This window comes from Salarias fasciatus, chromosome 15 (assembly GCF_902148845.1).
Source record: "Salarias fasciatus chromosome 15, fSalaFa1.1, whole genome shotgun sequence".
In the NCBI taxonomy this organism is placed as follows: Eukaryota; Metazoa; Chordata; class Actinopteri; order Blenniiformes; family Blenniidae; genus Salarias; species Salarias fasciatus.
In genome coordinates, this window is record NC_043759.1 from 9,549,868 (window position 1) to 9,565,032 (window position 15,165).

Sequence of the window (15,165 nt, forward strand, 5' to 3'; positions counted from 1 at the left end):
TTCTCTTGCTTGAACGCCACCACTGGCCCACATGCAGCACATGCTGAAAAACCGATTGGAAAAAGACTTGTTCTCTCACCAGTGTGTAAAGGCTGAACCAATGCTTTAAGCCGATGAGATGCTACATGAGGATTATGTAATTGACACGCTGCCTGCTGGTGTGTGGGATGAATGAAAGTCGGACTCCTTATTTCCAATTAAGCATGTTATCCCCTTAGTAACATTTAAAACTCAAAGTTTCCACTGAGCTCAAGCATCATAATGTGTAGCTACCCTACTTTATCGATAAAGAACTAAAGGATGGAACACCTGCCCAACAAAGAAAAGTTCCCCCATATACAGTTCACCTGCCTGTCACCCTGTGACATCCAATGCAGTGTGTACCACTGATAAATAAAAGTTCCTTTATGCTCTTACACTGCATTCTCTTCTTATTCGTGGACTCAGTGATTGACAGGTTATCTGATTGTAAACCAGTAGGTTCAAGCTTGTAAATGGTAAATGGACTACACTTGTATAGCGCTTTTTACCCTGCATGACAGAGCCCAAAGCTCTTCACACTGCAATATCACATTAACCCGTTCACACCATACTCGGTGGTGGTAAGCTACTATTGTAGCCACAGCTGCCCTGGGGCAGACTGACGGAAGCGAGGCTGCCAATCTGCGCCGTCGGCCCCTCCGACCACCACCAACCATTCACTCTCGCACTACTTTCACACTTAGGCAAGGTGGGTGAAGTGTCTTGCCCAAGGACACAACGACAGTTTTACGCCTGCGGGAGCGGGGATCGAACTGTGTTCACAAGATTTTACATGTCGTATACTTCGAAACATTTTCTGTGTGGTTGTTTCGGTGTGCGATGGTACCAGTCTGAGCTGTGGTCGAGGGCAGGATACACCTCGGACAGGGTGCCAGTCTATCACAGTGCAAGCACATAGAGACAGACAACCACACACACACACTTACAAAAACCATTTCAGTGGTCAACAAGCATCTACTTTTTTGTACTTTACAAGAAGCTCTTTATATTGTTTTTTTTTTTTTGTTTTTTTTTTTGCAAGCCCCCAGCAAATTTAGTTATCAAATGAACTTTACTTTCAACTTGCAGTTTGACTGAGATTTTTAAACACGACAGTTTTCTTATAGCCCTTCATTGAACCAGCTTTGTGCATACACCAGCAATATAACCACCTCAGAAAATTGCAACTCATATTGTTTCAGCACAGTAGATGGTCAGTCCATCATGAGGCAAACCACAGAGTCAATCACACACACTCACTCACATTCACATCTGCAATCCATTTGGGCCTACCAGTTAATATCTTATGCATGTTTTTTGACTGTGGGATTACATGCATGCGAACTGTGCTTACTTCAATCTCACAACGAAGCGAAAGTGTTAACCACTACACCACCTTGGGAAATTTACTTAGAAGAAAATACATTGTTCTAGTTACAATTTAAGGGTTTAGGAACTTAAAAAAAAAAACTATACAAGCTTTTAAAGGTCAGAATCATCATCATGGTAAAAGCCTCTCGATTAAACATTGCCTTAAATAAATAGTGACTCTTTTCGATTCTATCACCAATGTGTGGAAACAACATTCATAATGCCTCCTTGCATGAAATGCATGTGCAGCTCTAAAGTGTCACCTGCGATGCTGAAGTGTGAATTTCTGAACCATTTAGTCAAAGGTTTTGCCCCATGGTTAGAGACCAACCTATGTGAGCTGCACTTGACACCTCAGACAAACACCCTCCAAGTGACATCATGCCTTCCTGCTATTTTTCTCAAGAAACTTAAAGCCCGTCTATCTCAGATTTCTAAAGAATTAAGAAACGTGTGCCAGTTTTTGCCATATTTTCAAGTACTTCTGTGTGTCTTTCAATCAGTTTGTAACATGGATTCATCAATATGCATACAAGTTTGATACAGTATCCTAATTGAATGCAAGACAAGAAAATGACAATGTCAGGCATTAATTTGATACTGCAGTATGCACCTGCACGGAGAAATGTAATACGACGGATGGCGTGTCTCCCCATTCTAAAAATAGAGCAAAATGAAAAGAGGTGTCTGCTTAGGTACGTAATTGTAAAAGACGTTTTTTCACAGTGAATGGATCATATTGCAACCGGCAGTTTGACAATGAGTAAACTTAATTGACAGAGGTTAGTAAGAACAGAAGGGGCTTCATTCATGTCAGGAAGGAAGGTTGCAGCCCGGAGAGTTTCTGTGCCGTGAAGACAGGGTCACCTTTGGTTAGCCGTGCGCGTGCGCACAAACTCTCAGTGGGTGGAGGTTTCCCCCCCAAAATTCCACTTCCTGCGTTTTGAAGTCTTCGCTGCATATCTACAAATCAAAATAAAGAACTACACACGCAAACAGGTTGCTGAAGCGCACCAATAAACAGGCACAATGCCGTCTTTACAGGGTCACGCAGGTGACAGAGGGAACTCTTCCTCTGCAGCGCCAAAATGTTTCTGGGGCATTTTCAAACCAAACAGCACCTGATACGAAATAGAAATGGAACATATTTCCTAAGTGAAAAGCAGTGTACACAACAGTCGACGCACTAAAAGGAAAATAGTGTTCGCGTGTCTACTTTTGCATTGCCTTTTCTTGGCATGCTTGTTTCTGTGGGTAGAGAAGCAAAGGCGTGAAAAAAACAACTAAGAACATAGACGCTACCAAACCGATTTATAGAACTATGCTAATGGTAAAGCTATATGTATTGTTAGGTTGCAGCGACATATTGAGATGAATTGCACACTTGTGAGTTGCAAAACAAAACAAAAAAAAGCCTGTGGTAGGATTCTTCACACCTTTGTTCGTATGAAGGTATTGCTTTCCGGAGAAATTCTATCTGGTCAAATCTGTGTTGCAAACGTGGCAACAGAGTGCACAGAAAATCTGGTCAGTGAATCAGATAAAGGCGAGAAACCTTTCAGAGAGACACAATGTAGCACTGATTAGATAGATTTGACAGATGGATGGACAGATTGCTAGAATGGAAGAATGAGGGGATCAGCAAATAGCTGCTTTTAAACAATAAGATAATTATATCATTTTGTGATCAAAATATATGCTTTGCATTGATATTTTTTTCCTCTGTAATTGAATTATGTCGAAATCTGAGGTGGGGCACGTGTTTGTTGTAAGAATGATCAGCAGTGGACGCCAAATGAAGGAATGAAGTGAAAGCAAAATTTAGCAAAACTGCAGACGACAGCATGTACATTTGTAAACAGATTAATTGTTGTGTAACTGTGGAAGACAAAGCCTGGGACAAGTGGGTGGGGGGGTGGGGTTGGGTGGGGGCTTCGAGCTGAAAATTGGCAGTGGGTATGAGGTGATGCTTTACATAATTCACCAAAGGCAGCAGGCATTATGGGAAGAGTCCTTTAAAGGAACTCCCTCAGGGAAAATGCAAAACCTTGGCAGTCTGCGACAGGTAGCTGAACTGCTGAAGTCAGAAAGGAAAACTAAATGAGGCTCTTAAAGTCCCAAGTTGTTAAATTTAAGCATGATAAAACTCTTATTCTTAAGAAAATAATACAATATGGGGATAAAACCTCACTGACATGCCAGAGATAGGTTTTTTTTTTCAATTTATTCAATGTTTTAGCGACATAAATATCTCAACTAATGGATTTTTGTTTTCAACCATCCCGACATTATGTAGAAATCCAATACATGTTTGGTTTTTCTGACCACATAACCATACAGAAATACATTCATCGCCTGTTTGTCTTGGGATCAGCCCTTCCCCAAGTACACAAACACACACACACACACACACACACACACACACACAATGGCTTTGAAAGCCTGGTGGGACGATACCTCAGGCCCAGAAGCCTTCATTAAAATCATTCAAATGAACCAACCTGTGCACACAATAGTTTGCAAAGGGGGCAGCCGTCACAATATCTGGCCTTAACCTGTCCAATCGTGCCCATGCAAATGTCCCCAGCTAAAGAGTCAATGGGTCTCGGGCTTCCTGCTCAACCTACAGTGGGAGAATTTGCATGCCCTGACTACCTTCTTTCAATTTGGTTTCAGATAACAAGATGTAGTTTTTAATATTGCCCTCGAGGGAAAACACAAATTTGGAGCCTGTGCAGCACACACACACACACACCTATAGGCATATGCTACCAAAAAGACAAGGTTTACTCATTGAGAGGCACTTCACATGTCTGAGTATACACACCAGTTCCCTTTATTTGTTTAGGAATACTTTGTTTATTTTAAAAACAAGTGAGGTAAAACTTAGTGAATACTCTATTATCTTCATGTTTAAGATATTTCTTACCCCATATATTAATCTAATTTCTTTCTGACAGTGGATCATCCCTTATAGCGATCTTGCATGAGAGCTACTATATAATTAAAGTTTGTAATAATGTAGAATACCACCTCCTCAAGGCAAAACACACATGAACAATGCCTGTGTGCACAGGTGTGAAAAAGAAACAAGGCTGTCAAGTGAATGCAACGAGGAAACCATGCATTATACCACAAGCCTGTAATTATACTTAATAGTACAAAAAGTGAACAAAATGTTTTTGATGTGACAAAAGAATCGCTTTGCACGGGCAACACCATTTCTTCAATCGCTAAAATGCAGGCTTGTAGTCAGGCGAGACATGGCAGGTTTTAAAAATAGCTTTCATCCCTCATTTAACCCATGTCCAGTTTAATAAAGTGGAATACATGAGGCGCTCCACTTCACTGAGCATTGTGTACACTATGCTGCTGCATGGAGTAGTGAAATTTTAGGTACTGGTAATGTGTGTAAGTGAATGAGCGCAGCCCTTTATCAGCCCACTATTATGATGACTGCTCTGGGACAATAGGCTGCTCTGGGGTGATGATAATTACAAGTGACCAGGACAATACGGTCGCGTATGGAGGAACTAATACAATAAGAAGACAATTTTATACAAATAAAGCAGTAAACCCCCCCTTTCTTTTTGTCATGAATGGCTGAGCAAAGAAAGCTTTGGCCCAGGGAGAAAGGGGAGCTCAACCAAAACAAAAACAATCCGGAGACACTACCAATGCAGAACAAGGCAGAAGTGATGCTAGAAGTAAGAATTATCAAGGAGAATTGCTGAGATTAAAGCCGCTTCTTGAACCAAGTGTGAATTGTTTTTGCATTCATCTGAAGAGATGAACTCAAAACAACTTTGAGAAAACAAACTGGGAGTATAGGCTGTTCTTCTGAGAAACACGCACAAAGGACTGGTACAAAACGTTTTAGTGCTGCCGTATTTCTTTTACCTTATTGGCATGGGACAGCTCAAAGCTCATTTTGTTAGCAACTGATAAGACAAGGTTGTGTTGCGCGTTTTTATCACTAGGAAACATCTGTAACTCCAGCAGGCCCTCCAGAGGAGGAGGTGGATGAGCTGTGAATGCTCTGCAGCTCCTATTCCTATTGTTTTCTCAGTCCGAACGCATTAGTTCCCTTCTCCTTTTCTCTACATCAGAGAAGTTGGAGGCGAAAAGCGTTCCTAACGCAGCCGGGCACTGTGGCCGCGCCGGTCAGGCAAAGCCCGCCTCGGAGGACGCAAGGGCGCGTGGTGAGTTCACGGACCGTTCGTAAATCTCCAATGCATCTTCAGCGCCAGATGCAAGGTGCTATGTAACCACCAACAAGTTATTATACCAGCATTAATTCTGTACAATCTTCATATTTTAACGTTTTCTATTAACTCAGGATTTGTACGGTTAGTTTTATTGTGTATATCCAATTGTCTTCATAAAATAGTTTTTATTAATGATACATGTTCCTTTAATATCGTAGTTTTTTTTCTGTTGATAAAGACACTCCACTGATTGTAACTTCAAAAAAAATAAAATATAAAACCCCTCATTCTTGTGTATATTACTCAGTGGAGCTAAAAGTCCGAGGGCAGTGAAGTAGGCGGCCGGTGCAGCAGGACCGGAGCGCTCTTCAGACCGCTCTCTGGATGGGAGGGGCGAGGTAACTGTTTAAAACTGAGCGCCACTTTGCGGAGCTCACACATCACCTACACTTTGTGCTGAGTGCAGCTGCGGAGGGCTGCTTACTATTTCAAATGAAACGCAGACAAAGAAACAGGTAACACTAACAAAAAACTTGCTCTTTCGCTCTTTCTTCTCTACACTGGTGTCAGAAATGGAGTTTTCCTGTTCGGTCGTCATGTTGAGCAGTTCATGAAGTGACCACATGTTGGACTTTGAATGAGGCTGAACTCTTACCCATCTCACAAGTCTTGTCTTTTTTTAACCTTTGTTTTATTAGATCTTTCTACTTGGTTTTGTGTTAGGTTTTGTGTTTTCTAGGGGTGTTTGACAGAAGTGCCGCTGTCAGGGGCTCTCGCACACACACGGGCGCATGTTTTTCGTGCCATGCTGTGCGCACGGCACCTGTTCCTTTTTGGAGCAGGTACAGCATGCAGTCAAACCGATGGGCGCGCGGCTGTCTCGGTCTTTTTCTTTTCTTTTTTTTTTTTTTTATGCATTGAATTTTGACAAATGTTAATTTTCATCATGATTGGAGATGGAAATACCCGCAGCGACAGACACTCGGATCACGGCACAGTGTAATTCCGGGGACGCGCTGCGCGCTTGACCGCTGCCTCGCTGAGCCGCCGCGGAGCGTGCATGCGTCTCTGCCGCCGCTGCTGCCAGACCCATCTGTTGACACTGGATTTGTCTTTGTATTAGCCTTTAATTCAAGAGGAAGGGACAACTGCACACTTAGACTGTGGCGCGGGATGCCAGTCCTTTAAGCGTAACGGAATATGTCCAGCAAACAGAGTTTTTCTTTAGTGTGTGATACTGAGAACCGGAACCTTGAGAAATGGATTTCACAGAAAGTCTCCGCGCGGCTGCAGACCTGTACAGCGGCGATAAACCTCCAGCATCTGTTTACTTAATGTCATGTTTTCACACTTTTTAGAATGAGAAAAGATTATATTTATAGAGATAAGGGCAATTAACCACTTTTCCAAAGAAATCTTTAACTTAAAGTTGATAAAACTCATTATTTTTACGTTATGCTCTTATTTTATTTGTAGTATGATTTTTAATTTTTCTTTGAGGCGCGTGCTGGATTTCTCATGGTTAATGCATATTGTGTGGGATACATAATTTCGTTTTGTATTTAATTACACACAAAAAAAAAAAATAATGAAAGTAATGCTTTTTAAATGTCTTCCCACACACACACACACACACACACACACACACACACACACACACACACACACAGCGGGGTTCCCGTTCACCTGTTGCTCTGTGCACTACCTGGCTTTCACCTGTCTGCCTCTCACATTCTGATTGGTTATGCCGCTATTAGTATCAGTGTGTGGCGCGTGTGTGCGCATGCATGCGTGCATGGTTCTGCTGTACAATGCTGCTGCAGGTCTGAACAAGCCAGGGTCACAAAATTATGATTGCATGTGCCAATCCCAGTATCTGTGGAAACCAAAAACATTGGAACCTGTTCATCCTACTCCCTCGGAGTTGCTAGTCTCCTCCTCCTCCTCTCTCTCTTTCTTTCTTTCTCTCTCTCCCTCTCTCTATCTTTTTCAGTGCCCTTGTGGGTGTCTTGGCTTGAAGCCTGTACCTTCAAGAATGACTGGTTCTCTGTGTGTTGACGCCTGATGAGTTAAAGATTGGGCTGAGTTCTTTATGCGCTCTGTAAAGAGATGATTAGGGAGTAGTTAGGAAATAGGCAGGTACTTGTTGTACTATTATTTACTCTCCTATTATCTTACACTATTCTTTTTCCCACAGACTCCACCTCTTTCTTTTTTTAAAAAAAAAAAGGTCATTCTGTCTGTGTGTCCACAGTGTTTACAGTAGTGAGGAGGATGAGGAGGAGAATGAGATGTATGATCATGATTACGATGGATCGTTGACCAAAGCCGGGAAGCGTCACCTTGGCAAAACACGCTGGACACGGGAGGAGGTACACACCAGCAGCAACTCAAAACAATACAACATATTCAGCACAGTGAAATGACCTAATCTTTGTTGCATAGTAGTAACACATGAAATGTGCATTCTTTGTTTTTCTTTCAGGATGAGAAGCTAAAGAGGCTTGTTGAACATCATGGATCAGAAGACTGGAAACTCATTGCAAACCTATTAACCGTAAGTAATGAGTCCATCAGCAAATGGTGAATGGATTTTACTTTAGGTTTTTTGGACTGATTTACTCATACATACCATTCCCACACACACACACTCACACACATCAGTGGCTGCCATGTAAAGAGATTAATCCATCCATTGGGAGCGATTTGGGGTTCAGTGTGTTATCCAGTGACACTTTAACATGTAGACAGAGGGAGGTAGGAGGCCAAACATACAACTAAATAAGCCACCAGCCGTACTCTTTTAGGACAGAAAAACATGAACACTACAAGTCTTGGTTGCATAATATATTAATGTGTTTTAAAACATTGTTAAAGTTTTTGATATTATTGTGACCACTAATTACAAAGTGCACCCACATGTTGTTGAGTGATGTTATATTCCCCAAACTGCTGACCTCCATGTAACTGCCTGTAGTATAGATAACAACAACAATGTGTTTTTTTGCTCTTCACCCCAAACAGAATCGTACAGATGTGCAGTGCCAGCACAGGTGGCAAAAGGTTCTCAACCCCGAACTCATTAAGGGGCCATGGACCAAAGAGGAAGACCAGAGGGTAAGAATCACTTGAGAAACCAAATGCAAATGCACTAAATACAAACAAATGTTGACTGTAGAGATTCTGATATAGTTTCCACAGTGCTGTAAGTTTCACATAAAAATAATGAGTACAAATTACAGCAGTGTTTGACATTCTTCCTTCCAAAGAGTTATGAATACCTCAGCAGCTTGAATGTTAAATTAAGGATAAGTCTCACAGAAAACAGCTACCCAGGCCAGAAACAATTACTTTAATTTCCTGTGTGATTAAAGCAACTCTTCTGTAGCAACTCCTTGCTGCTGTTGCACATTTTTAGTTTCCCAAAATGTTGCCCTTACACAACCTATAGCAGGTTTGGTCTCTTACGACCTGTGAGGTATTTATTGAGCCGATCACAAAGAGTTGTGTTTCACCCAGATGCCACTGTAATGATTAGCAGAGTTGCTAACGTTCCACTGGAAACCCCCCCCCCCCCCCCCCCCCCCCCCCCGCTGCTCTTCAGCAGGTGTTCTCAATCACCTCTGCTGGTTGAAAGACAAAGATAATAGGGAAGCAGACAAGAGAAGGAACATCCAGTGAGACATTGCATAAGTTTATGAGATTTTTCTCCTCTTCCTCCTCTATATATGTTTCTGCCCCTCTACCTCTTCCTCTCCTCCCTGTTATTGCTGGCCTCTTCCTCTTTCCTCATGCCCCCTCACTATCATTCACTTCTCTTCCTTTTCAACACTGTTCCTCCTCTCTCGCTCTCACCTTCCCTCTTTCGTGCACACCCCCACCTCCCCTCAAAACCCCCCAGGTGATCGAGCTGGTCCAAAAGTACGGAGCCAAGCGCTGGTCGGTGATCGCCAAGCACCTAAAGGGACGGATCGGCAAGCAGTGCCGGGAGCGCTGGCACAACCACCTGAACCCGGAGGTGAAGAAGACCTCGTGGACCGAGGAGGAGGACAGAATCATCTACCAGGCACACGAGAAGTTGGGCAACCGCTGGGCAGAAATCGCTAAGCTGCTCCCCGGCAGGTGAGGATGAAGAATGTCGAGAGACAGAAAAGGAGAAGCTCGAGAAATCAGTGAAGTCTTCTTGGTTAGCTGTGCAACGCTGCGGGTACAAGGATATGAGGAAAGAGAGGAGATGGCACTGAAGGAGGAACAACAGCTAAATAAATATGCACCCCATGAAAGAAAAGGAGGCGTAGAAAGTTTGTTTAATGTACAAAAACTTCTCTGTTGAAGCTACATGTAAATGTGTGTGCGGCTCAGATTTGATCTATATCTGCTTCTCTGTGTGTTTCTATTGATAATGCCATGCTAGTGCGGGACTAAAAAACCAGGATGTTCTGCTGTAATCAATACTCTAAATGGTGTGTTTTACTCGTCTTCTCGCAGGACCGACAATGCCATAAAGAACCACTGGAACTCCACCATGAGGCGGAAGGTGGAACAAGAGGGCTATCTCCAGAGCACGCCAAAGAGCAATAACTCCGCGCTCCCCATCAGCCACAGCTTCGTCAAGACCGCCATAATGGCTTTCCCGCACCACTCGCCCAACCATGCACAGCTGTCTCCCTTCCACTACCCCTACATATCAGACACACACAGAGTGAGTGAGCCGGAGCAGGAAAAACCCAACTGCGGACCTGCAAGAGTGTCTTTAATTTACGTTCCTGTGTTTGTTATTGAATTAACAGGTGCCGTTCAACATGACCATGCATTTGAACTTTCCCCAGCCTGGAACTGCTGCTATACAGGTAAAAAAAAAAACCTACCATCAAGATAGGATGGGAGTTTCTGGAACAGAGTTGTGATGATGCTCACGTGCCTCTGCTTCTCTTTCTTTCAGAGACACTATAGTGAGGAGGACCCTGAGAAGGAGCAGAGGGTGAAGGAGATTGAGCTGCTGCTCATGTCGACGGAGAACGAGCTGAGAGGCCAGCCATCACTACCAGTGAGTCACGTGTCGGCGTCTGGCTTCGCGACGAGCGGCGAGGCCTGAAATTCTGACAGCACAATTTACGAGCGCGTGACCCCGGTTTTAAGGACAGTGGTTAGATGTGTGTCTTTGTGTGAGTGATGATGAGGAAACATCTGGGGGGTCTGTTTCTGCAAAAGTGATGAAATAGTACCTTATCGCCTTTTTTAAGCATGCGCCCGAACCCTTGTGCAACACTCTACTCGACAACTTCTGCCAATCTCTCTCGCACCCTTTTTTTTTTGCCTGTGTGGCTTTTATTCTCAGTTCTTTTGTTTTGTTTTGTTTTTTTCTTCTTTGCCACATTTTTCAAGCAGGCTCTGTCTTTTCCTCTCCAGATGAACGTGCCCTATCCAAGCTGGGCCACTCAGAGCTGTCTGACCAATGGTTCAAACGGGGCGGCCACGTCTCTACCTCATCACCAGGCGGCGGCCCCGGCCATGCCCGTCGACCAGAGCTGCCTACCGGAGGAGAGCGCCTCTGTGACGCGCGCCTACAGCAATACCGGCAGCCACAGCAACAGCCAGCAGAGCAGTCCTGCATTCACCAGCTCGATCCCGGAGTACATGGAATCTGTCATTGATTCAGTACGTGTCTTTTTTGAAATTGTTGCCTCTTGGCTTTGTTTGCGTAGAAGGGTAGTTTAGGATCTAGCAAACCTGACTTTTACTCATTAGTGGGTCTTGACCCATGTTTTCCCACCTTTTCCCCAGAGCCACACCTCAGTGGTTGAGGCCGTTACCGATGGCCTCTTGGATAGGAGTGTTCTGAAAACAGACAGGGTCTTACCCAGTCAGGGCTCAACAGCTGCTCATGGGGCACGTTCCCCCTGCACCACTCCCAAGTCTTCACCAGTCAGATATCTGCACTTTTCACCCTCACAGGTAGCTAAAATAGACAAGTGTGACCAGAATCCATCCAATCACGAGCTTGTCATCTAGCACCATCCACAGCTGGTTATTCAGAAATAGTGTCATCTTGCGTTGGATCAGTAGCTCATCTTCCGAAGCTCTTTCTTCCTGCCCTCACCATTTTTGATTCATCATGCTTGCCACGATCTGTCAGACCTCAACTCATCTGCTCAAACTCCTTCGACTGAATTGTTCCCTTTTCTTTTAATCCACAGTTTCTCAACCAGTCAATGAGCCCAGAACACTCAGACAACGACACTTTACCCGTGGGCTCGCCCGTGGAGTCCAAACCCCTGATTGACCAGACCATCAGGCACCAGAAAGAAAATGAAATGTGGGTGACTTGTCTTTACACGCTTTTGTCGGTATTTACGGTCAGCAAGGGTTTCTGAGCGGGCATGTCTTTTCTCTCTCAGGTTCCAAACCCCAAACATCCGTCGATCGATCCTCGAGTCCACCCCTCGCACCCCCACGCCTTTCAGATCAACCCTGGCCCTTCAGGAGGCAAAGTATGGGCCCCTCAAACTACTGGTGAGAGAACTAAAACTGTATTCATCCTTAGTATTGTCACATTTATGAAGATTCGCTCAGGATTCACTTGGAAAACTTTTGACATTTTACAGAATGCCACTCCGGAGCAGCAGAGAGTTGTGTCCATCAAGCAGGAGCCCATGGAGTGTCCGACTGAGCCGCCTGCACAGAAGAAGATAAAACAAGAGGTAACAAAAACCACACAACATAAAAAAAAAAAAAAAACTGGCAGATAAATAAGTTACTTCCAAATAGTCAGCAAATTTGTTTGATTGCTGATAATTATATGATATTTACTGAGACGTCCGTCATATTCCAGGTAGAGTCACCGACTAACATGAGCCCCTGCATGCCGTGGGACGGATACGACCAGCTCTACACACCCAACGGCTCTGCTCAGCAAGTCACTGTAAGTTACCCCTTTATTCTGTTGGTTCATTTAAAGCATGTGCCCTCAATCACCTCATATATGATACCTTTTAATCAAACATCGGTTTTCTCCTTTCTTCTTTGGGCTAACATGAGATTTTGTGTATTTTCTCTCAGGACCTTCTCACCAGCTCGGTACTGAGTCAAGACGGACACAAAACCTACCAGCTCCACCACAGAGGCACCAACAGTCCACTACAGGTGTGTACTTGTTCAGAGAGGCGTATTAAATAGTCAGGCGTCACGTGGAAACCATTGAAAACTCATGATCGTGTTCGTCTTCCGCCACCAGCAGCCGGCCTCCTGGGAGCAGGTGACCTGCGTGAAAACAGAGGAGTACTCATTGCCTTCAGAATCGAGCCACAAGTACATCAACACTTACCCCACGAGGACACTGGTCATGTAGACGGAGACGCGGGTGGACCTGTGCCGGGACGCAGCGTCGCGGGATTCATATTTGTTGTGGTACAACAGTTGGGAGAGGCGCTTCACGCCACCGGTGTTTTTACACTCACACTCGTTGGATTTCAACCAACCAAAGACTTTTACTTTTTTTTATATCTGGAATCTTTTTATACAAAGTTTGCTTTGGGTTTTTTTTATTTTATATATATAAATCTACATCATATCTCTTTTGTTCTTGTCTCTGTATTATAATTATTGATGTTGTATTATAAATGGGGAAATGGTGACTATGTTTTCATTGGGCTGTATTAATAATTGCTAATTTTGATATTAATATAAAGAACAAGTTGGTTAATTTATTTGTTTTTTTTTGTTATTGTTATTGTTTTACAATTGGCCAATGGAGCAGTGTTTAATTGTAAGTATTTAAGCCCTTTTAGCATTATACATCCAAAGGCATATTCATGATTTCAAAACTGACCTCGGTATTTCACGTCGCGATCTTTTCTGTTTCAGCTCTGTTGTTTATTTTCGTTTACAGGCTGTTAATGGGTCGACTCAGAATTTCAAGTGTTTGGCCCATGATACCTTGAGTTAAACACTGCTGAACAAGAACCGCTTAGTCTGTTCTTTACGTAATAAAAAAAAAACAAACAAACTATGAATTACCACATTTTATGCAACACAAAGGAACAAGCCTTTTTAGTATTACCTGACCACCACACTGACAAGTTCTTCTTTTTTTTTTATTTTCATATAAATCGAGTTTTCATTTCAATTTTTGATATGTTTTTTCTGGCCTTCAAAGCATTTTATGTCAGGAAACGTCAAAGGAACAAACTGCTATATTTGTTAAGATTTATGTTGAGTCTATTTAAAGATTTTAAAGTCAGAATTGAACATCTGTTTGATACAATGAGCTTCACCCAGTAACAGTAAGACCAAGCTGTACTTGGTTGTTATGTCCATAAAATAGAGAGTTTGCATTAAACACTGAAACGTCTTACATGTTGCAACGGACAAAAGCCCAACAGAAACTTTTGTATCTTTTTCTTTGTGACCACATTTTGTCAGTGGTTTTTGTATTGTTGTCTACAGGCAACTGAATCAGCGTTTATTTTCTTTTCTTACTAAGACTGCAGTAGCACATGTCAAACACTTAGCAGACAAACCTTTAATATTTTGTTGCCTTCTTTTTGATACTAGCATTTGAGCAAACCTTTTTTTTTTATATATAAAAGCATTTTTACATGCCAAGTTTTGATGTTTTTATACTTTTCTATACTGCCTAGAAAATAAAGTGTGCTGTTTTATTACAAACCCGTGTTCAATGTCTTTTTGGTGAATGTTTTGAAGAAACACTATCTCAGATAGAAAAACTTATTTTCATGTTCATCTGTTTTTTGTTTAGCTGGTCTCATATAGTGCATGTTAACATGATTCAGTGCAATGCAGAGCAAACCTCTTGGTGTATTTTTTTTTATTATTTCTGCCAGGACCAGAAAACCAAGAGGCCCAGAATGAGCTCGGGAGCTAAATTTACACCCCCTCCCTTAAAAGTTCTCACATCCCCCAACTCCATGCAGAAACCTGCACCCCGCCCCCCACCCCTCACCCACACCCGGTCCGCCATACCGCTCTCAAATATAAATTCTCTCAGAGGGATACGTCAACACAAATAGCATTCATCAAGACCGGTACATCGAACAGGAACTAGGATATTTTAGGCACAGCCCAGCAGAAATAGTTTATTTTAGTTTTAAAACAACATTAAATCAGGTATAGGTAACATCTATTTAAAATATGAATATTCTTTTTTTAGTGTAGTGTAGAGGTATGATAGTGGAGGTTTTCAATTTAAAAAAAAAAAAAAAAAGGAAAAAGATGGGCTTGAAATTCCCTGACAGCAGTTGTAGAGTGAGCAGTGAGCGGCAGATGGAACGTTTTATGATACACAACTTTGTGACAATAAACTTTTGTACTGGCAAAACTGTGTGTGTGTGTGTGTGTGTGTGTGTGTGTGTGTGAGTGTGCACACACATGCATGCACTTATGGAAACAGGCCAAAGCAAGAGGCAGATGCTTGCATTGGGAAATCCACAAGCATGTTCTATACCCAAAAAAAAAAAAACAAGCCCTAAACCCCACGAGGTTCACAGACACCTGCTTCCACTAGCTGAGCATGCAGCTGCCCCGTGTGTGTGTGTATGTAAGTGTG

General features: G+C 42.8%; 1 protein-coding gene across 2 annotated transcripts; it reads left to right on the forward strand.

The window, feature by feature from the left end:
• Positions 1–6,044: 6,044 nt before the first annotated feature.
• myb (v-myb avian myeloblastosis viral oncogene homolog) lies at positions 6,045–13,915 on the forward strand. Of its 2 annotated transcripts, none has more exons than XM_030110756.1 (15): positions 6,045–6,115; positions 7,855–7,972; positions 8,086–8,157; positions 8,625–8,717; positions 9,502–9,722; positions 10,089–10,302; positions 10,391–10,450; positions 10,543–10,647; positions 11,010–11,258; positions 11,798–11,916; positions 11,999–12,113; positions 12,206–12,301; positions 12,433–12,522; positions 12,660–12,743; positions 12,835–13,915. In XM_030110756.1, the coding sequence occupies exons 1-15, from the start codon at positions 6,093–6,095 to the stop codon at positions 12,946–12,948; spliced, it is 1,773 nt and encodes a 590-aa protein (XP_029966616.1). In that variant the 5' UTR covers positions 6,045–6,092; the 3' UTR covers positions 12,949–13,915. The 2 variants fall into 2 exon arrangements, with proteins under 2 accessions (XP_029966616.1, XP_029966617.1); XM_030110757.1 differs by having other exon boundaries at positions 12,838–13,915.
• Positions 13,916–15,165: the final 1,250 nt, after the last annotated feature.

Coding starts and splice junctions, on each gene's coding strand:
- myb (XM_030110756.1), top strand. CDS start 6,093: ATGAAACGCAGACAAAGAAACAG. Junction 11,259..11,797: donor TGGAATCTGTCATTGATTCA/GTACGTGTCTTT, acceptor TTTAATCCACAG/TTTCTCAACCAGTCAATGAG. Junction 12,744..12,834: donor GCACCAACAGTCCACTACAG/GTGTGTACTTGT, acceptor TTCCGCCACCAG/CAGCCGGCCTCCTGGGAGCA.